We start from the raw sequence: 21,902 nt of genomic DNA on the forward strand, positions 1-21,902 counted from the left end.
ATGCTAAAGAAGACAAAAATCAGTCAGCTTTTTATAATCTTGAAAAATTTGTTATTTGTGTGTGCCTTCTTACATATTAAACTATGATCATCTTAGAGTAGAATTTAAGAATTGTGAGCCCAATAGAACCTAAGTCATCCCCTTGCAGTTTTGTAATGTATGCAAATAACGATTTTGAAAGGTAAGACGTCTTAAATGTCCTTTCTTTTGCTTAAGGGTTAACCATGAAACTATTTACAGAGGTATCATAGACATTAGTGTGTTAAATGTCAGCAGGCCTGAGAAGTGGGTAGTAGTACAGAATGAAGGACCTATAAACTAAGCAGTCATATAACTAGTACATTATAAACCTGGCTTATAAATTTAGACGTTCCGATTCCACACCTGTTTTCTTTTCATTCTGCTGTGCCACCGCTCAAATTTTTTTGTATCATGCAGAACCCACTTAATATGCTTAATGTAACTGCAATACATTGGCAGTATTTCATGTAATATTTTGGGTAGCCTTAGGAGACCAGACCTAGGAAACTCTTTAAAGCTTAAAACAAACATAAATCTCCCTTCAATACAATGACTCTTTTCAATACTTTGTTATTATTCCTTTGTACTTTCCTTTACACTGTTTTTTTTTTTTAATTTATTTTAATTTTAATTTTTTGTCTTTTTTAGGGCCGTGTCCACAGCATATGGAAGTTCCCAGGCTAGGGGTCCAATTGGAGCTGTAACTGCCAGCCACAGCCACAGCAACACCAGATCCAAGCTGCATCTGCAACCTACACCGCAGCTCACGGCAATGCCAGATCCTTAACCCACTGAGTGAGGCCAGGGATCAAATCCGTGTCCTCACGGATACTAGTCAAGTTCATTAATGCTGAGTCACAACAGCAACTCCTACAGTGTGTTTTTTAAAATATAGTGGTTTGATTTTTGTCTCCTGTCAGAATTTGTAATTCAGTTTGTTTAGATCTTGGTAGAACTTGTTTTTTTTTTTTTCACTTGAGTATAGTTGATTTACAATGTTGTGATAATTTCTGCTGTACAATTAAGTGATTCAGTGAAACATGTACATACACTGATTCTTTTTCATATTTTTTTCCCATATAGATTATCATAGAATATTGGGTAGAGTTCCCTGTGCTATATAGCAGGTCCCTGTTAGCCAGCCATTCCATATACCACAGTGTGCATATGCCAATCCCAAACCCCGCCGTCTGTCCCTCCTTCCTACCTGTCCTCTTTGATAATCATGTTTATTCAAAGTCTGTGAGTCTGTTTCTGTCTTGGCAGAACTTTATTTATTTATTTATTTTGTCTTTTTAGGGCTGTACCGCAGCATATGGAGATTTCCAGGCTAGGGTCAAATCGGAGCTGTAGCTGCTGGTCTACACTATAGCCATAGCAATGTAGGATCTAAGCCACGTCTGCAGCCTACACCACAGCTCATGACAATGCCAGATCCTTAACCCACTGAGTGAGGCCAGGGATTGAACCTGTGTCCTCACAGATGCTAGTCAAATTCGTTTCCTCTGAGCCACGACAGGAACTCCCCTTGTCTTGGCAGAACTTTAGAAGTCATCCTTTGGTCATCTCTTTCTAGAATAAGATTACAGGGGACTTTAAAGAAATGACTGATCAGTATATTGAAGTCAGTTTAAGTTTTATTACTTTTTATACTGTATCACAGATCTATTTTCAGAAGTTAGCTTCTATTTCATCTTATAAAAACATATCAGGAACTGTGCTTCCCATATTCCATGCTGTATATTGAACCAAGTCCTTTTGTACATCACAAATGGTAAATGGTTGACTAGATGTTTATAAACATATGATTTCATTGTATTCTATCTCTTTATAAAAATGATTTGAATTAGCATTTTTATAAATAATGTGATTCCTAAGATAAAACTTACATTATTTTCAATGTTAATTTATTCCTAAATTTTGTATACACCTTTTAAAAACAGGAATGGCTTATGTTAGTATTTGTATACATTTTGTAGTTTTAGTTCTTCATTGTAGCAAACTTGTCATGGCAACAAGGATTTAAGGAAATAGTTGACTTTTCTAATGGCAAAAAATCAGTTAATTATGTAACAAGGACTGGAATGAGTATTTTGAGCTTCTAATTAATTGTTTAAAGATGTTCACATTTATAAGAACTTCTTTCATTATGGCCTTACTAAAATGGATCCCTTCCAAAAGTAGTACTGATTGTATGCTAAGTATCTTGTGTCAAAGAGAGGGTCAGGTTGAAAACTGGGTCAGTATATTTGATATTTGAATTTAAAAGTCTCTGTAATTTGTATCTTTTAAATATGCTGTGTTAATTTTTGTATATTGTCTTTCAGTATTCCCTTGTGTACCAGAACGTCCTGGAATGCCCTGTCCAGGAGAAGATAGTGAGTGTTTATATACTTTATCCCTTTGAATAGAGTTATTTATGATACAATGGCACAAGTGAAATCAGAAATAGAACTCTTTTTTTGGTGAGAATGTAAAAACTTTATTTTTTATTCTTTTTTTTTTTTTTTTTTTGTCTTTTTGCGATTTCTTGGGCTGCTCCTGCAGCATATGGAGGTTCCCAGGCTAGGGGTCTAATTGGAGCTGTAGCCACCGGCCTACGCCAGAGCCACAGCAATGCGGGATCTGAGCCACGTCTGCAACCCACACCATAGCTCACAGCAACGCCGGATCCTTAACCCACTGAGCAAGGGCCGAGATCGAACCCACAACCTCATGGTTCCCAGTGGGATTCGTTAACCACTGCACCACGATGGGAACTCCTATTCTTAAAGTATAATTGATTACCACGTTGTGCCAATTTCTGCTGTATAGCATAGTGACTCAATCATATATATATATATTTTTTGTGTGTGTGTTATTTTCCATCACAGTCTATCCCAGCAGATTGGATATAGTTCCCTGTGATATACAGTAGGACCTCATTGCTTATGCATTCTAACTGTAATAGTTTGCATCTACTAACCCCAAATTCCCAGTCCATCCCACTACCTCTCCCTTCCCACTTGGCAACCAGAAGACTGTTCTCTATGTCTCTGAGTCTGTTTCTGATTTGTACATAAGTTCATTTGTGCCATATTTTAGATTCTACATATAAGTGATATCAGATGGTATTTGTTTTTCTCTTTCTGACTTCAGTTAGTATGATAATCTCTAGTTGTATCCATGTTGCTGCAAATGGCATTATTTGTTTCTTTTTTATGGTGGATTAGTATGGCAATTCATTTTCACTTGTGGTTTCTGCACATATCGGTGACTTTAGAAGGAATAATTGTAAATGTTTTGCTTTGTATTAAGTGAAATGCTCTAAACTTTTACTTCTATGATTCTTCATGCAATTAGTGAATAGAAGAAATTAAAGAACCATGGGTATTTGTGTGTAGAGTTGAGTGGGGGCTGTGTACTTTACAAGAAGATCTGGAAATATAAATGATAGTTAGACCCCTGAAGCAATAGTGAAAACTTTAGGTTTGATTTCAGCTAGGACTGTTTTGTTGAATTTCCAGTGGCAGATGGACTATAGCCAGCCTGCGCCGCCTTCACAGCTATCCTATCCTTGTCTAGGCCAGACCTGTGAAAGCCTTGCCATTGCAGCAAGTCTTGGTTCCAGAGTTCCATCTCCAAATCTATTATGGATCTGTAGCACACTTCCCAAATAAAATGAAATTTCCTAACTTTTCATTGTATTTCATGCTCACTTTCCCTATTTAAAAGTTGTTGGTGGGATTTTGACACACTTCTCCCAGTATAATAAGTATTACTAAACTAGATGATGAAAGAAAATTGGTAACTGTTAATATGGTCTCTTGGTTCTTTTAATTCCTAGGCAACTTGTTTTAAATTTAAGATGTATCACGTTGGGAGTTCCTGCCATGTCTCAGTGGTTAATGAATCTGACTAGGAACCATGAGGTTGTGGGTTCCATCCCTGGCCTTGCCAGTGGGTTAAGGATCTGGCGTTGTTGTGAGCTGTGGTGTAGGTTGCGGACGAGGCTCGGATCCCATGTTGCTACGGCTCTGTCCTCTGTCGTAGGCCGGCGGCTACGGCGCCGATTCGGCCCCTAGCCTGGGAATCTCCATGTGCTGCGGGAGCAGCCCTAGAAGAGACAAAAAAAAAAGAAAGAAAGAAAGAAAGAAATTATCAAGTTGTAGTTCATGAAAGCTTCTGGAAATAAGATGTTCTCATAGGTTAAGATATTATTAACAGAGGAGTTCCTATTGTAGCTTAGCAGAAACGAATTTGATTAGCATCCATGAGAACACAGTTTGATCCCTGGCCTCACGCAGTAGGTTAAGGATTCGGTGTTGCTGTGAGCTGTGGTGTAGGCCACAGACACAGCTTGGATCTGGCGTTGCTATGGCTGTGACGTAGGCCAGCGGCTACAGCTCCAATTCAACCCCTAGCCTGGGAATCTCCATGTGCCATGGGTGTGGCCCTAAAAAGACAGAAAAAAAAATATATATATATATATATATTATTAACAGAAACTTTCTGCTTTGGTTACTCCTCTAACAGAATAAATAATTAAAAATAAAAGCATCTGTATTTAGGTTTCTGTATTATGCTGTCTCAACATTTCTAATTCATTTCAACTATATTTTTCCATCTTAAATTTTAAATAGACTCAGTGCTACATTTGCTTTAAAATATGAGTGTAGAAATCTGTGGAATATTACTATTAATGACAAATAAGCAAGATATATAATAGTGATTGACTTAACCAAAATCACATGGGTGGACTTGATTTGATCTCATGGTACCTTGTAGTTTGTTTAAGAAAAAAATTTTTGTCTTTTTAGGGCCACACCCACAGCATATGGAGGTTTACAGGCTAGGGGTCCAATTGGAGCTATAGCCACCGGCCTACACCACAGCCACAGCAATGCCAGATCTGAGCTGCATCTGCGACATATAACACAGCTCATGGCAATACTAGATCCTGAACCCTCTGAGCTAGGCCAGGGATTGAACTTGCGTCCTCATGAATTTTAGTCAGATTTGTTTCCACTGAAACACGATGGGAACTCCTGGAAAAATATTCTTAAAATATAAAAATCAGAGATCCCCTTGTGGTGCAGTGCAAATGAATCTGACTAGTATCCATGAGGACAGGACATGGATTTGATCCCTGGCCTCCCTTAATGAGTCTGGGATCCAGTATTGCCATGAGCTGTGGTGTAGGTCGCAGATGCAGCTCAGGTACCACGCTGCTGCGGCTGTGGTGTATGCTGGGAGCTGCGGCTCCAATTAGACCCCTAGCCTGGGAACTTCCATATGCCTTGGTTGCAGCCCTAAAAAGCAAAAAAATAAATAAAAATAAAAAAGATTAAAAACCATGGTTAAGAATGTCCTTTATAATGTACTTACAAAAAGTACCTTTACAAGGAAGATAACTAGCTAGCATCACTGCCTCGAAGAGAGTGATTGAACACCTAGTGAGAGTCAGCACTCTCACATTTGTTTATTTCTTGGAGGACAGCTATGCTCACCATTATACCACCAACACCACTGACTATGTATTTCTTGAGGTGATGCAGTAAGAAATACGTAACGCCTATGTATTATTTTTGCCAAAAGCATTGATTACTTTTTAATTTGGTAATCCTTTTTTTTTATCTGGGAAGTGTATTATTACAGGCTTATAATAGATTTGACTCTAGTGAAGAGACAGACAGATTCAGAATGTAGGATATAATATAAAATATCTGCTTAGACTCTTTAACAAAACAGTCAACAGAGCTCCTGCTGTGGTTCAGTGGGATCAGTGGTATCTTGGGGGCCCTGGGACATAGGTTCAATGCCAGGCCTGGAGCAGTGGGTTAAGGATCCTGGCATTGTGGCTCAGATCTGATCCCTGGCCTAGGGAACTCCATATGCCCTAGGGTGGCCATATGCCCTAGAAAAGAAGAGAAAAAAAAACAGTCAACATCATGAAAAACAACATAAATAAGACAGAGTGAATGTTTAGCATACAAGGAAGGAGACCAAAAAAATGTAGCAATGAAATTCAGTGTCTGAATTTGGATTGGATCCTAGAGGGAAAAAGAAAGCTTCTATGAAAGACACTTTTCAAGAAAATAGGGAAATTTACATGTGAATTGTATATTAGGTGATATTGAATTAATGTTAATTTTCTAAGACCATGGTAATGGTATTGTGGTTAACAAGGTTAAATAGGTTTAGTCCTATTTAAGGTATTTAAGGGTGAAGCATTATGATGCCTACAATTGATTTTTAAATGATTCAGAAAAAAATGTGTCTGCTTTCCTAGAGAGGGGAGAAAGCAAATGTGGCAGAATGATAGTAACTGATAAATCTAGGTGAAGGATGGAGGTGGTTATTGTTCTTCCAGCTTTTCTGTGGGCTTAAAATTTTTTTCAAAATTGAAAATTAGGGGAAAATTAAAAAACAGAAAAGCAATAATAGTCAAACATTTATACTCTATGAGCTTTATTTTCATCTAGTCTCTTGAATCTACTTTTTTCACTTTCAGATTTTTATCAGTATATGTTTTTTTCTTGCAGCGAATATCATGAAAAAAATCACAAATATAAAGTAACTTATATTCACACTTATTCTTTTTACAAAATTTTTAATCTCTCTTCAGAGTCCATCTACCGCCGAGGTGCACGCCGCTGGAGAAAGCTTTATTGTGCAAATGGCCACACTTTTCAAGCCAAGCGTTTCAACAGGGTAAATCTTTGCTGAATACTAGTAATATAAGAAATCTGTCTTTTTCCCTCCCTATGTGAAAGGAAGTTAGTCTTGTTATTTTCTTCTAAAGGAAGAAGTAGAGTGACCTAAAATTCCCAGTTTGCTTGGGGCAGTACATCTGTTGTCTTCAGTAATTTTTAATACCATCTCCTTGACTCTTAAAAAATGCTCCAAATTGGATATAATTATATGATTACAGTAGCTGTATGAGTGTTGGATTTTTTTTTTAAATGTATATCAAGACAGCTAGAAAATAAGGTTTATTTTACAAACTATTTACTGTTGTAATTTTAGTTTTCACTGTTTCAGAAAATAATTGCAGACGTTTATCTGGCTTTCACTGTGTCCCAGACACTTTTCCAAATACTTATAGTGACGTATTTAATCCCTACAACAACCATGTGAGATAGGTACCATGTATTTCCATTTTATAGATGAAGAAGTGAGGTTTGGGGTCGTTAAATAACTTGCTCAAGATGACATGACTAGTAAGTGGCAGAGCCAAGGTTTGAAGGCAGTCTGTCTCCAGAAGTCCATGTTTTTAACTACTGTTGATAACTACAAATATATAGATTCCATTTCCATTTTAAAACTAGTGTTCTCAATTCATTAATGTAAATAGACGCTACCACTGAAATCCCCAAATTCCTCTTCCAGGAGCACTGATAATTAAAAAGCTTTGAAATGAGGTCACCTTAGGTATCATTCTTTAACAGCACAGGGGTTTGGCTTAAACAACCTGGAAGGTTTGTTTGCTTGGGGGTCCTTGCACAGCTTTTTCTGCTGTATGTTTTTCAAGTTTAATTCACATTTCCTATTGTTATTACTCTGAACTTAATTATGTAAAAACTAAAAATTCTTAGACTTAGACAAAATGACATGGTTGAAAATTTCATTCTCTTTAAAGCAAGCTCTCTTTTCTGTTTATTTTCCTGTGACCACCATAGCTTTGGAAAAGTTATGTATAATGAAGGAAATTGAGTTAGGGAAGAAAGCTACTTATTTTCACTATTTCATGAGCAAACTGTTGGGAAATGATTATGACCCATTTTTTTTGTTAATAAGACATTATTGAATTACTCTCTCCAGCGTGCCCACTGTGCCATCTGCACTGATCGAATATGGGGCCTTGGACGTCAGGGATATAAATGCATCAATTGCAAACTCCTGGTTCACAAGAAGTGCCACAAACTTGTCACAATTGAATGTGGGCGACATTCTTTGCCACCGGTAAGACAGTTATCTAATTTTTTTTTTTAACAGAGCATTTTTGATAATACTGCTAGAGCAGAGGGCTAAAATAGAGGTGTGTTAAGGAATCACAGCTCAACAGTGTTGTTATAGAATGTGGGGAGAAACACATTAGTCCAGTTAACATACTGTGAATTTGGGAATTATCACAAATTTGCTTGTAGGATATGGTTAAATTCTTTGATCTGCTACAAAATCCTTTGGTCTAAATTAGGATGATGTAGGGAGAACCATTTAAAAGGTATTTTTCTCTTCTTTAACTGTTTAGTTTATAGCTTCCATTATTCTAACATCTGTACTAAGCAGAGTTCAGGTAAGAAGAGTCAGATGCGTTATATATGTTGTGTAACATGTGAGATTACTGGGGAGTATCTGCAATTAAAATTTTTCATTTTTCACTTTCTATTTTAAATATGAAATTAAAACATGTTTGTTATAGAAAAAATGGAGAATAAAGATGAATAAAGAAAAATTAAATAAAATCCCCCATGAAATCTACCATCTAAAGGTCATTGTCTTTTGGTGTATATTCTTTCAGAACTATGCAAATTTATATGCATAGACTTTTTTTTTTTTTTTTTTTTTTTTTTTAGTACTGCACTTAGGCACATGGAGTTCTGGGCCAGGGATCAGATCCAAAGTTATGACCTCTGTGGCAGTACTAGATCCTTTAACCCACTGTGCCAGGCTGGGGATCGAACCTGTGTCCTGGTGCTATAGAGATGCCACTGATCCCATTGTGCCATGGCAGGAACTCCATGTTTTGTTCTCTTAAATACTTTTTAACAAAAGTGAGATCGTATGTGTACTATTTTCTAACACATTTTTCTCATTGAATATTTTATTTTGATCTTTTTATATCTTCATCATTTTTAGCATAGTATTTTATGTGTCTATACTATAATTTGATGTGTTCCCCATGATTAAAATTTAAGTTGTTTTCTAAATTTGCTTATAAAGAAAATCATAATGAACTTCCTGGTGAATCTTATTATTTCCTTAAGAATCCAAAAGTAGCATTACTGGGTTAAACGATGTACGTTTTTGTTTTTGTTTGGGGCCACACCTGTGGCATGCGGAAGTTCCCAGGCTAGGGATTGAACCTGTGCCACAACAGTGACCTGATCCACAGCAGTGACAATGCTGGATCCTTAACCCACTGAGCCACCAGGGAACTCTGGGATATGCGTTTTTTAAAAGTCTTATTTTTCTAAGTTATCTCTTAGAGTGGTTATACCATGTTTATCTGTAGTACCTTCTTTGGACGTTGTGAAAGTGGATTATTATTAGTGGCTTGGTAGTAGAATTATTTAGCTAGTTCATGTAAATTTACAAAAAGGGAGGTAAAAATCCAATCTTAATGAAAAGCAGAAGCCAGAAATTGTGAACATACTTTATCCAAGTTACCGTTGATATTCTTGAGCATTCTTAGGTGATGGAATGACTTGTGTGAGTTCATAAATGTAGAGGGAAAAAGGGACAGCGTTGGTGACTATACTGGTATTTTAGAATGGGTGCTGAACATATTGAAAAACCCATGAGTTTATCTTTAAAGCAGCCTTAAAATTATAACTCTTTAACTAAAGCTGCTTCTCAAGGTTACCCTTTCCTCCTGGTATTCATTAAAATTGGTCCCAAACTTAATGAATAAGTAACATTTTGGTTTGAATTAGCATTGTTCTTGACATTACTGGCAGTTACTTTCTTGAGGGTATTTCTGTTCCTTTTGCGGGTCAGTGGCCCCTTTGAGAATCTTCGGAAAGTGAGAAACCCATAAAGTTTACATATAATTTCAAAACGTTTATAGACATCTTGAAGTCTCTTTCTGACATCAGCTAAATAACTCTGTACTAAGTCCTTTTGCCAAAGACTTAAAGTGAGTATTTGGAGCTCAAAGGAAGAGTAGGTGGTGTAGAGGAGAAATAAATCAGAGTATATAGCAGTTGAATTTGATTTCTAATTGATGGTCTGAAATCAGTTTTTTGTTTATTCTGTGATTAGTAAAATGTGACTAACATTACCTCATTCATAGGAATGATGTATGGTTTCATATAATAAAAGTAAATTATATATAGTAATATAATTCTCACTTATTAAGATGTATTCTTTCAAATTTAAATTTTAATATTCTGGAGTTCCTGTCATGGCTCAGTGGTTAACGAATCTGCCTAGCATCCATGAGGATGTAGATTTGATGCCTGGCCTCGCTCAGTGGGTTAAGGATCTGGCATTGCCGTGAGCTGTGGTGTAGGCCAGCAACTACAGCTGCGATTAAACCCCTAGCCTGGGAACCTCTATATGCTGTGGGTGCAGTCCTCAAAGGACAAAAAGACAAAAAAAAATGTTGTTTTTGGATTTATGGAGAGGTATTGAGATTTAAAAATAGTTCACTAAGTTACTCTATCTTTGCAAATGATTGTAGGAACCAATGATGCCCATGGACCAGTCATCCATGCATTCAGACCATGCACAGACAGGTAAGAATGACACTGACATGAACCATTGCTCACAAGTATCATTTAAAGACTCCTTTTTGTGAATCTTTCACCTAAATTTAAAAACGTTATATTCTTCCTAAATAAAAGTTAGGTAACTATATTTTGTAATCTTAACATCAGTCATAATATTTAAGCTGTACATTTGACATTTTAAAAAGACAACTAAGGGAGTTCCTGCTGTGGTACAGTGGGTTAAGAATCCAACTGCAGTGGCTTCGGTGGCTGCAGAGTGGAGAGTTTGATTCCTGGCCCTGCACGGTGTGTTAAAGGATCCATTGTTTCCACAGCTGGGGGTGTATGTCATAACTGTCGCTCCAATTCAATCCCTGGCCTGGGAACTTCCATATGCCTCGGGTGTGGCCGTAAAATTTAAAAACAATTATATAAAAGATACAGAGATGCTGTATAGAAAATTCGAAAAGGAGCATGTGTGTTCAAATATCTAGTAGATACAAAACCTTAAATATATAGCTGGGGAATTCCTGTCATGGTTCAGTGGTTAACGAATCTGACTAGGAACCATGAGGTCAAGGGTTCGATCCCCAGCCCTGCTCAGTGGGTTAAGGATCTGGTGTTGCCATGAGCTGTGGTGTAGGTTGCAGACACAGCTTGGATCTGGCGTGGCTGTGGCTATGGCGTAGGCTGGTGGCTACAGCTCCGATTAGACCCCTAGCGTGGGAACCTCTGTATGCCACGGTTGCAGCCCTGGCCTCGCTCAGTGGGTTAAGGATCTGGCATTCCTGTGAGCTGTGGTGTGGGTCGCAGACGCAGCTCGGAACCCGTGTTGCTGTGGCTCTGGTGTAGGCCGGCGGAACCCTAACCTTCATAGGCTGTGGGTGCGGCCCTAAAAAGATAAAAGACAAAAAAAAAAAGTTTGGAATTTAACTCATTTATGTATAATTTGTTGTTAGTAGGACAAGTATTCAGTTTTAAATGATGATCACTTGTTCAGAAATAAAAACCAAGAGAAAATTTGAAGTCAAACTCAGCTAATGGATATTATGTTTTTCTCCCTTTTTTTATGTTCCAAATTGGCCTTTTAGTAATTCCATATAATCCTTCAAGTCATGAGAGTTTGGACCAAGTTGGTGAAGAAAAGGAGGTAAGATAATTAATTAGTCTTATGGTACATTATGTCATCAGCTATTTAACAACACTTAACAGTTTAAAGATATGACAAATTGACTTGCTTAGATTTTAGATCATAATAGTAAAATGTAGGGATGATTTTTAATAATTCCTGAGTTTCATTCTGATTTAATCCAATAATTAAATTACTAAAATCATTTAAATTAAGAAATAACCTGATGGTATAACTTATTTTCATTTTGAGATAGCGTAACCTAAAAAAGATTCTGTATTTAAGAATGATATTTAGAATACTCAGTAGTATTGTTTAAAATATAGATCCATGGAGTTCCCGGCCTGGCTCAGTGGTTAACGAATCCAACTAGGAACCATGAGATTTCGGGTTCAATCCCCGGCCTTGCTCAGTGGGTTAAGGATCCGGTATTGCCGTGAACTGTGGTGGAGGTTGCAGATGCGGCTCGGATCCCGTGTTGCTGTGACTCTGCTTAGGCCAGCGGCTACAGCTCTGATTAGACCCCTAGCCTGGGAACCTCCATATGCCATAGAATCGGCCCTAGAAAAGGCAAAAAGACAAGACTAAATAAATAAATAAATAAAAATAAAATAAAATAAAATATAGATCCTTTCATTTTATGGGCTTGATTGTTTGTTTAAAATAGAAATGATTAAGCATATTTTTTCTTTCTTTTTTTTTTTTTTTTTTTTTTTTTGTCTTTTTGCCATTTCTTGGGCCCCTCCCACAGCATATGGAGGTTCCCAGGCTAGGGATCTAATTGGAGCTGTAGCTGCCAGCCTACACCAGAGCCACAGCAACGCGGGATCCGAATCCGAGCCGCATCTGCAACCTACACCAAAGCTCACAGCAATGCTGGATCCTTAACCCACTGAGCAAGGCCAGGGATTGAACCTGCAACCTCATGGTTCCTAGTCAGATTCGTTAACCACTGCGCCACGACGGGAACTCCCAGAAGCAACCCTTTTTAATCATTTCTAGTTGTGTCTGCAATGGTTATATCTCTTTTTCAGTTTTTTTCACCTTTACATATTTCTGGCCATGAATGGTTTATTAGTTCACACTACCTCCTGCCTTTCTCTTCCCTTTCCAATGTTTGATAGGTGTATTATGTTTCAGTCTGAGTTACCTTTTTATTATGGAGAATTTCAGATATCAGTAAAAATAAATAGTATAATAAGCACCTATGCCATTACCCAGTTAAAACAATTGTCAGTACATGTTTTGTCTATCAGATTCCCTTGCTAATGTATTGTTTTGAAACACATCTGTTGGTTATCTGTTTGTCTCCAATCTTAATTTCTTGTTCTGTTTTAGTTAATACTTTGACTCTCCTTTAGCCATCCCTTCTCTTTCTTTTTTTTTGTCTTTTTGCCTTTTCTAGGGCCGCTTCCGAGGCACATGGAGATTCCCAGGCTAGGGGTCAAATCGGAGTTGTAGCCGCTGGCCTACGCCAGAGCCACAGCAACGCAGGATCCGAGCCACGTCTGCAACCCACACCACAGCTGACGGCAACGCCAGATCCTTAACCCACTGAGCAAGGCCAGGGATGGAACCTGCAACCTTATGGTTCCTAGTCGGATTCGTTAACCACTGCTCCACGACGGGAACTCTCCATCCCTTCTCTTTCTTCCATCTTTCCTCTTTCAGCTACACAGTATTTTTATGCTGCTAAGGTTGTTAGCATTTATAATCTGTCCTACAATTTTAACTGAACCTTCCATATTTTGTTCATTGATTGATAATGAGTCACCCAAAGGAGGAAATTCTTAATAATAAGGAACAAAGTCACTGTTCTTGTGGCACCATGAATTGCTAATGTTTCCTTCTGTTTGACCCTTGATGCTATTTTATAGCCTTTTTTTGGTCTTTTTTTTCGGGGGGGGGGAGACTCTTTAAGACCACACTTGCGACATATGGAGGCTGCCAGGCTAGGGGTTCACTAGGAGCTGTAGCCACTGGCCTACACCAGAGCCACAGCAACACAAGATCTGAGCCGCATCTTCGACCTACACCACAGCTCACAGGAATGCCAGATCCTTAACCCACTGAGCGAGGCCAGGGAACCTCAGTCCTTATGGATGCTAGTCAGATTCATTTCTGCTGAGCCACAATGGGAACTCCTGGTTTATAGCTTTTTGTTCTTTTTGGAGTTTCTCGTTTCCTTAAATATTATTATGTATTAGATTGCTTGTTTACCACAGACTCATTTGCTTTTATCCTCAATTTCTTTTTTGGTCTTTTTGCCTTTTCTAGGGCTGCTCCCGTGGCATATGGAGATTCCAGGCTAGGGGTTGAATTGGAGCTGTGACCATCAGCCTATGCCAAAGCCAGAGCAACGCAGGATCTGAGCCTCGTCTGCAACCTACACCACAGCTCACGGCAACGCCAGGTCCTTAACCCACTGAGCAAGGCCAGGGATCGAATCCACAACCTCATGGTTCCTAGTCAAATTCATTAACCACTGCGCCACAACAGGAACTCCTCTTAAAACTTGTGATACACCCTTTTTTTTTTTTTTTTTTTTTTTTTTTTGGTGCTTTTTGCTTTTTTAGGGCCACACTCGTAGCATATGGAAGTTCCCAGGCCAGGGGTCAAATTGGAGCTACAGCTGCCAGCCTTTGCCACAGACAGAGCAACACAGGATCTGAGCAGTGTCTGTGACCTACACCACAGCTCACAACAACGCCGGATCCCCGACCCACTGAGGGAGGCCATGGATCTAACCCATATCCTCATGAATACTAGTCAGATTTGCTTCTGCTGCACCACAATGGGAACTCCTTAATACACTTGTAAATTGAAAAATAATATACAGCAAAGTACACAAATCATGAATATATATAGCGAGTAGAATTTTCATGGAGTGGACACTGGATAATAGCCACTCAGATCAGTAGATAGGATTTTCTAGCATCTCAGAGGCCCATCTTTGCGCCTTCTTGGAGTCTCTGACACTCCCTCCTCCCTACAAGTAGTCACAGTCTTAACACCACAGATAGTTTTGCTTTTTTCCCCCAAGCTTTTTTATACATGGATTTGCACAGTGTATATTCTTTTGCATCTGGTTTCTTTTGTTCAACATTGTGTTTGTGAGGTTCAGCTGTGGGTTTTTTTTTGAGGGTTTTTTTGGTTTATTTTTTGTTTTTTCAGCCTTGTCCTCAGCATGTAGATATTCCTTGGCCAGGTATCAAACTGAGCCACAGCAATGACCTGAGCCATAATAGTGACAATGCCGAATCCTAACCACTAGGCCACCAGGGAACTTTTCAGCCATGTTTTATATAGTGGTATTTCTTTTTTTTTTTTTTTTTCCCACTGTTGTTTCAATTTACCTGTTCTATTGGTCTCAGTCCCCTGGATTGGGATTATTATGATATGTTGCTATGAATATTCTTGTAAATGTAGTTTGGTACACATATATAAGCATTTCTGTTAGGTATATAGCTGGGAGTGGAATTCCTGAGTTTTGAGCATGTTACTAAATGATGCCAAGGAATTTCCTAAGGTACTTTCCCCAACAATGTATGAAAGTTTGATTTGCTCCACATCCTTGTCAACACTTTGTATAGTGTGTCTTTTAAATTGTAGCCAGTCTGTTGAATGCGTAATGATAGCTTTTTAGAGTTTTTATATGCGTTTCCTTGGTGCCTACCTTGTATTTACTGGCCATTTGGACATCATCTTTAGTTAAGTGTTTCTATATCTCTTTAAAAAAATACATGTCTCCCTTTGTTGTAATAATTTGTAGGACTTTTTTGTATATCCTCAACATTAGGCTTTCATCAGCTATAAACTGCAAGTATATTCTGCTACTCAGTGGCTTTATTTTTACTGTATATCTTTTTTTTTTTTTTTTTGTCTTTTCAGGGCTGTACTTTTGGCATATGGAGGTTTTCAGGCTAGGGGTTGAATCGGAGCTGTTGTTGCTGGCCTACACCACAGCCAAGAGTAACACCAGATCCAAGCCGCATCTGTGACCTACACCACAGCTCACAGCATTGCTGGATCCTTAACCCACTGAGCATGGCCAGGGATTGAACCTGCATCCTCATGTATACTAGACAGATTCATTTCTGCTTAGCCATGACAGAAACTCCTTACTCTATATCTTTGGATGAACAGATGTTCTTGATTTTTGATGTAGTAAAATATATCTGTCTATTCCTTTTGGGGTAGAGTTTTTGGGACCTGTTTAAGAAATCTGTCTTTCCCAGGATTATTGAAGATATTGAAAATATATATTTCCTCCATTACTCTGCAGAGGTATCTTTTCATCAATTATATACCCATCACACTATCCATTTCTGGATTCTTTTACATTTTCATCACTTATTTATTTATTTATTGTCCTTTTTTTTTTTTTTAAGGGCTGCACCCATGGCATTTGGAAGTTCCCAGGTTAGGGGTTGAATAGCTGGCCTATGCCACAGCTACAGCAACACCAGATCTAAGCCTCATCTGTGACCTAGCACTACAGCTCACAGCAACACTGGATCCTTAACCCACTGAATGAGGCCATGGATGGAACCTGTGTCTTCATGGATACTAGTCAGGTTGGTTTTCCCTGAGCCATGATGGGAACTCCCCATTTATTTATTCTTGTGCTGATATCATGCTATCATTATAGCTTTATAGTAAGTCTTTATATCTAATAAAGTTCTTCTATTTTATTCTGGGAATTAATCTTGGCTACTCTTACTAGCTTCTTGAATTTCCATGTAGAATCAGCTCACCAGTTTCCATAAAATCAAATAAACCACACCTGTCAGTCAGTACCAGGAAAAGTCATATCCACAATATTAAGTCCTCAATACATGAACATGATGTGTTCTTCCATTTACTTAGGTTTTCTTCCATTTCTGTCAGTGTTTTGTAGTTTTCAAAGTTCTTATGCTATTGGTATTGGATATAACTGGTATTCTTTTAAAATTTTAATTGTTTACTTAATGTTATTATATGGAAATAAGGAGTTTTTTCCCTAAATTGTCTTGTATCTTGATACTTTGCTGAATTCACTTATTCTAATAATTTATCTAAAAATACTCTTAGATTTTTACATATATGACCATCTTAAGAATAGCGGTTTTCTAATTTTAGAGATTTTATTCCATTTTTTTATCTTACTGAGTTAGCAAGGACCTCTACAGATGGCCAAAATGATGTTGAAAAGAAGTGGCTCTCATGGGAATTTCTTTGTGGCACAGCATGTTAAGGATCTAGCATTGTTATTGTAGCAGCTCAGTCTCTGCTCAGGTACAGGTTTGGTCTCTGGACTGAGAACTTACACATGCTACAGGCACAGCCAAAAAACCAAACCAAAACAAAACAAAAAAGAAGTGGCTCTCAGATATTACTGTGTTGTTCCACATTTCAGAGGGAAACCTTCCAATATCTTATCATTGTTTAATATTTGTTATAGGTTTTTGTTTTGAAGATACCCTTATTAAAATGAGGAAGTTTATCTCTGTTCCTAGTTTGCTAAGATTTTTGTCTTCATCATGAAAAGATGTTGAATTTTATCAAAAATATTCAATGGCATTTGTGGAGTTGATTGTAAATGTCATTAATTTTCAAATGTTAAGCCTATTTTTCATTTCTAGGAAAAAACTCCCTGTGTTGTGATGTTTTATTCTCTTTATGTATTGGTAGATCTGATTTGCTAATAATTATTTTAGGGTTTTTAAAAAAATTATTATCATTATCACATTATTATTTTGGGCTATGCCTGTGTCATGCTTAAGTTCCCAGGCCCAGGATTAAATGGGTGCCAAGCAGTAACAATCCTGGATCCTAACCACTACTCCACCAGGGAACTCCATAAAAAATTATGACTGTTACTATTTTTATATTGTGTGGAAGTTCCCAGGCCAAGGATTGAACCCACACCATAGCAGTGACCCAAGCTGCTGCAGTGACAACACTTGTTCCTTAACCCACTGCACCACAAAGGAACTCCTAAAAAAGTATTGAGACGTTGACCTGTGATTTTTCCTTTTTGTATATTGTCAAGTTTTGGTATCAAGATGATATTGAGTTCAAAAATGATTTGGGGGGTTCCCATTGTAGCTCAGTGGTTAGTAAACCCAACTAGGATCCATGAGGACCAGGGTTAAGTCCCTGGTCTTACTCAGTGGATTAGGGATCTGGCATTACCACCTGGTGTAGGTCACAGATGAGGCTTGAATCCTGCATTGCTGTGGCTCTGGTGTAGGCCAGCTACAGCTCTGATTCAGCCCATAGCCTGGGAACCTCCGTATGCCTCGGGTGCAGCCCTAAAAAGACAAAAGACAAAAAAAAAAGAAAAAAAAAAAAAGATTTTGGAATTTTTCCTGTTCCCAAGGAGAATTCTTAGAAGATTGACATTATTTCTTTCTTATATTTTTGAAAAAATTCACCAGAAATGTAGTCTAGACCTGTTTCAGTTTGTTTTGGTTTGTTTTTTGTGGCTTTTTATGTATGTGAAGGAAGGATTTAAATCTAGATTCTCCACTAGGAGAATCTAGACTAGGATGATTTAACTTCTCTGTTTCTTCTTATGTTTGTGTTATTCCTTGGAATTTGTCTGACCTAAATTTTCAGATTTATCGACACAAAGTTGTTAATTTCTGGGCATATGAAATGATATCCCCTTTACTCCTGATAAAAGTTATTGTGAGAGTTCCCTGGTGGCTTAGTGGCTAAGGATTCAGCTTTGTCACTGCTGTTGCTTGTGTTTGATACCTGGCCCAGGAACTTAAGCATGCCATGGGTGTAGCCAAAAAAAAGTTACTGTTTGTTTCTGTTTTTCTTCATCAGTTTTGCCAATTGGATATCAATTTATCAGTCTTTTGAAAGAGCTGATTTTTGACTCGTATTTGGTGAACCCTTATTTTCTAGTGCACTGATTTCTCATTTCCTTATGCTTTCTTAATCATTCAGTTTTAAACATATCTTAACCTCTATTATTTATTTTTTGATACATGTATTATTTAAAAGTATACTGGTTAATTTTCAAGTACATGGGAATTTTTTTTTTCTTTTGGCCACACCCACAGCATATGGAAGTTCCTGGGCCAGAGACTGAATTTGAGCTGCAGTTGTGATCTATGCCACACCTGTAGCAATGCCAGATCCTTAACCCATTGCATCAGGCTGGGGATCAAACCAGTGCCTCCACAGAGACAAGCTGGATCATTAACCTCCTGTGCCACATGGGAACTCTGGGAATTTTTTTAAAGTCAATTTCTTTCTTTCTTTTTTTTTTTAATTAAAGTATAGTTGATGTACAATGTTGTGTTGATGATTCCCGTGCAGCAAAATGACCCAGTCATACATATATATACACACACATTCTTTTTCTCATGTTATCTTCCATCAGGTTCTATCACAAGAGGTTGGATATAGTTACCTGTGGTGTACAGTAGGACCTCACTGCTTATCTATTCTAAATGTGATAGTTTCCATTTACCAGTTCATCCCACTCCCACTAGAAAGTTAATTTCTAGTTTAATTTTGCTGCAAATCAGAGAATGTATTTTATTCTGTATGATTTCAGTCTTTTGAACTTTGTTGAAATTTGCTTAAAGACCAAGCATAGAGACATTGGTAAATATTCCCTAAGTATTATTCTGTAATTGTTAGGTGCAGTATTCCATACAGATCAATTAAGACCTGAGTATTAACAGTGTTATTCAGTCCTCTGTAAACCTCACTGACTGCTCGCTCTTTAACCAAACAGGCTTCATTTTGAATTTACATGTTCCTTTCAGTTTTGTTACCTTTTGTTTTATATATTCTGAGGCTATGTTACTAAGTACAGATAAATTTAGAATCGTAATATCTTATATTGAATTAACTTTTTTTCATAAAGAAATACACTTCTCGATTTGTAGTAGTGCTTCTTGCCTTAAAGTCCTTATGTTAGGTAATTGCTACATAACAAATTACCTTAAAATTTAGTGGCTTCAACCAACGAACTTTATTATGTCATAATTTCTAAGGGTCAGGAATCTAAGTGTGACTTACCAGGTTCTTGCCTCAAAGTCCTTTAGAGGCTGCAGTCAATATCCTGGCAAAGTCTGCAGTTATCTCAAGGCTGGACTGGGGAAGGAGCTGCTCCCACTCTTAGCTCGGTTGTTGGCAGGACTTGCCAAATGGCCTCATGTAGAGCAGCTCACAGGAAGTGCTTCTTAGTCAGAGCAAGCAAGCAGTAAGATCTAGAGTGAATGCCAGCAAAACAGAACTCAGTTTTTTGCAACCTAATCTCAGAAGTGACATCCTTTCATTTTTGCCATATTTTTTTTTATCAGAAGCAAGTCACTAGGTCCCGCCGGTACTCGAGGAGGGGGTTACACAAGGATGTGAATACTCGGAGGCGGGGGATCCCTGGGATCCTCTTAGAAGTCAGCCCACCACAGCAGGCCACTTTGTCTCATGTTAGTTTAGCTACAACACTCTTTGGTTAGTGATTACATAGCATGTAGCTTCTTACCCTTTTACTTTGATCTTTCTGTACCCATATAGTTAGACTTCCCCTGTGGTTTGATAGTCCTTGGTTCTAGTATTTAGTATGTTTAAATATTTATGTACTTTTACATTTATGTATGTATGTATGTATGTATGTATGTCTTTTTTGCCATTTCTTGGGCCACTCCCATGGCATATGGAGGTTCCCAGGCTTGGGGTCGAATTGGAGCTGTAGCTACCTGCCTACACCAGAGCCACAGCAATTCAGGATCCGAGCCACGACTGCGACCTACACCACAGCTCACAGCAACGCCGGATCCTTAACCCACTGAGCAAGGCCAGGGATCAAACCTGCAACCTCATGGTTCCTAGTCAAATTCGTTAACCACTGAGCCACGACGGGAACTCCTGTATTTTTACATTTAATGTAAATATATTTAAGCTAACAACTCACTGCTGTTTAAGTCTATCATTTTACTGTGTTTTCTGTATCTTATCTATTTATGTTACTTTTCTGGCCTTTTGGGTTAATTATTATTTTTTTCTCACCTCTTTTAGCTTGACATTCTTTTGCTGTTTTATTATTGTTTGTTCTAGAGATTGCATCTTATACCCATAACTTATCTAAATTTGATAAAATTATTGATACTTTTACCATTTTCCAGAATATGCAAGGATCTTAGGACACTTTAAATTCACTCACACTCCCTTCCTTGCTTTGGTGCTGCTTTTGTCAAATTTAAAAATTCTTTATGTGTGTGTTAGTGTTTTTAAGCAGTCAACCGTTACTTAGGTTTAGCCACATTTTTTCCTTTTTTGTTCTGTTTTCATTCTTGTGTGCCTGCCTTCTATATGAGATCATCTTTCTTCTTCTTGAAGAACTCAATACTTCCTTTAGGGAGAACCTACTAGTGATGGATTTCCTTAGTTTTTGCCTGAAAATGTACTTATTTCACTTTCATTTTGTAGACTATTTTTATAGGCTATAGGATTGTAGATCAGCAGGGAGGTTTTTTGGGGCCCTTAAAAGGTGACATTCCACTGTTTTCTGGCTTCTATAGTTTTATTCATCCTTAATACTATTTATGTGAAGGTACTGTTCCATACGATTCGCTCTTGTAGTTTCCAGTTAATCATATTTAAAGTCTAAACATTGCTTTGCTTTATCTTTTCACATTCTCTCCTTTCTCAATCTGGTCTAATCTGTTTTCTTTCATTTCTTTTTATTTATCTTTGTTACCACATCAGATTATTTCTCAATTTTCTTTTGACTCATCGTTCTCCTTCAGTTTTTATAATATCTTTTTTTCCTGTTTTGTGCTTACTAGTTTCTTTTTCTTTCTGAAAGTTTGCTCTTTGCTTTTGTTGATACTCTTCACCTCAGAAAACTCATACTTAATTCTCTTCGGTACATCTGTTGATGGTATGCTGAGGATTTTGCAGGCATCTAATAAAAGATAATCTTTAGTCTTCTCTATAAATTACTGGAAGCCCGTTTCTAGTTGTGAGTGAATTACAAGGCTGACTTTGTCATTCCAGAGAAGCCTTGGATTTGTGTAAAAAAGAACATTTTCCATTAGCTGAACTGCCTCATGTTTGTTTTCTGCCTGTAGCTTCTAAAAATGAATCTGAATGTATCCTCTCATTAACTCAGGTTTCATACACCAAGCCTCCGGCAGACACTGTCATCTCAATGTCCCTTTTAACTTCTAAGTTCAGTAGGAAACACTGAACTCATTATCTCATCAACTTTAACAGTCTTATCCTGTGCTCACTTTATTTTTCTATCAGTGATACCTCCAATCTCCCAGTCACCAAAATTAGTGTCATTTTTTTAATTCATGCCTCTCCATTGCCTCCATACCCAA

The 21,902-nt window shown here is 37.7% G+C and overlaps 1 protein-coding gene across 1 annotated transcript in view; it reads left to right on the forward strand.

The window, feature by feature from the left end:
* PRKCI (protein kinase C iota) overlaps nucleotides 1-21,902 on the forward strand; it is an 84,917-nt gene that overhangs the window by 38,548 nt on the left and 24,467 nt on the right. Inside the window, exons 4-8 of the mRNA XM_021069795.1 lie at nucleotides 2,349-2,399; nucleotides 6,629-6,714; nucleotides 7,825-7,965; nucleotides 10,409-10,463; nucleotides 11,528-11,586. Coding sequence (XP_020925454.1) covers nucleotides 2,349-2,399; nucleotides 6,629-6,714; nucleotides 7,825-7,965; nucleotides 10,409-10,463; nucleotides 11,528-11,586 — 392 coding nt within the window. The remainder of the gene's footprint in view (nucleotides 1-2,348; nucleotides 2,400-6,628; nucleotides 6,715-7,824; nucleotides 7,966-10,408; nucleotides 10,464-11,527; nucleotides 11,587-21,902) is intronic.

Source organism: Sus scrofa, chromosome 13 (assembly GCF_000003025.6).
Source record: "Sus scrofa isolate TJ Tabasco breed Duroc chromosome 13, Sscrofa11.1, whole genome shotgun sequence".
Classification (NCBI taxonomy): Eukaryota; Metazoa; Chordata; class Mammalia; order Artiodactyla; family Suidae; genus Sus; species Sus scrofa.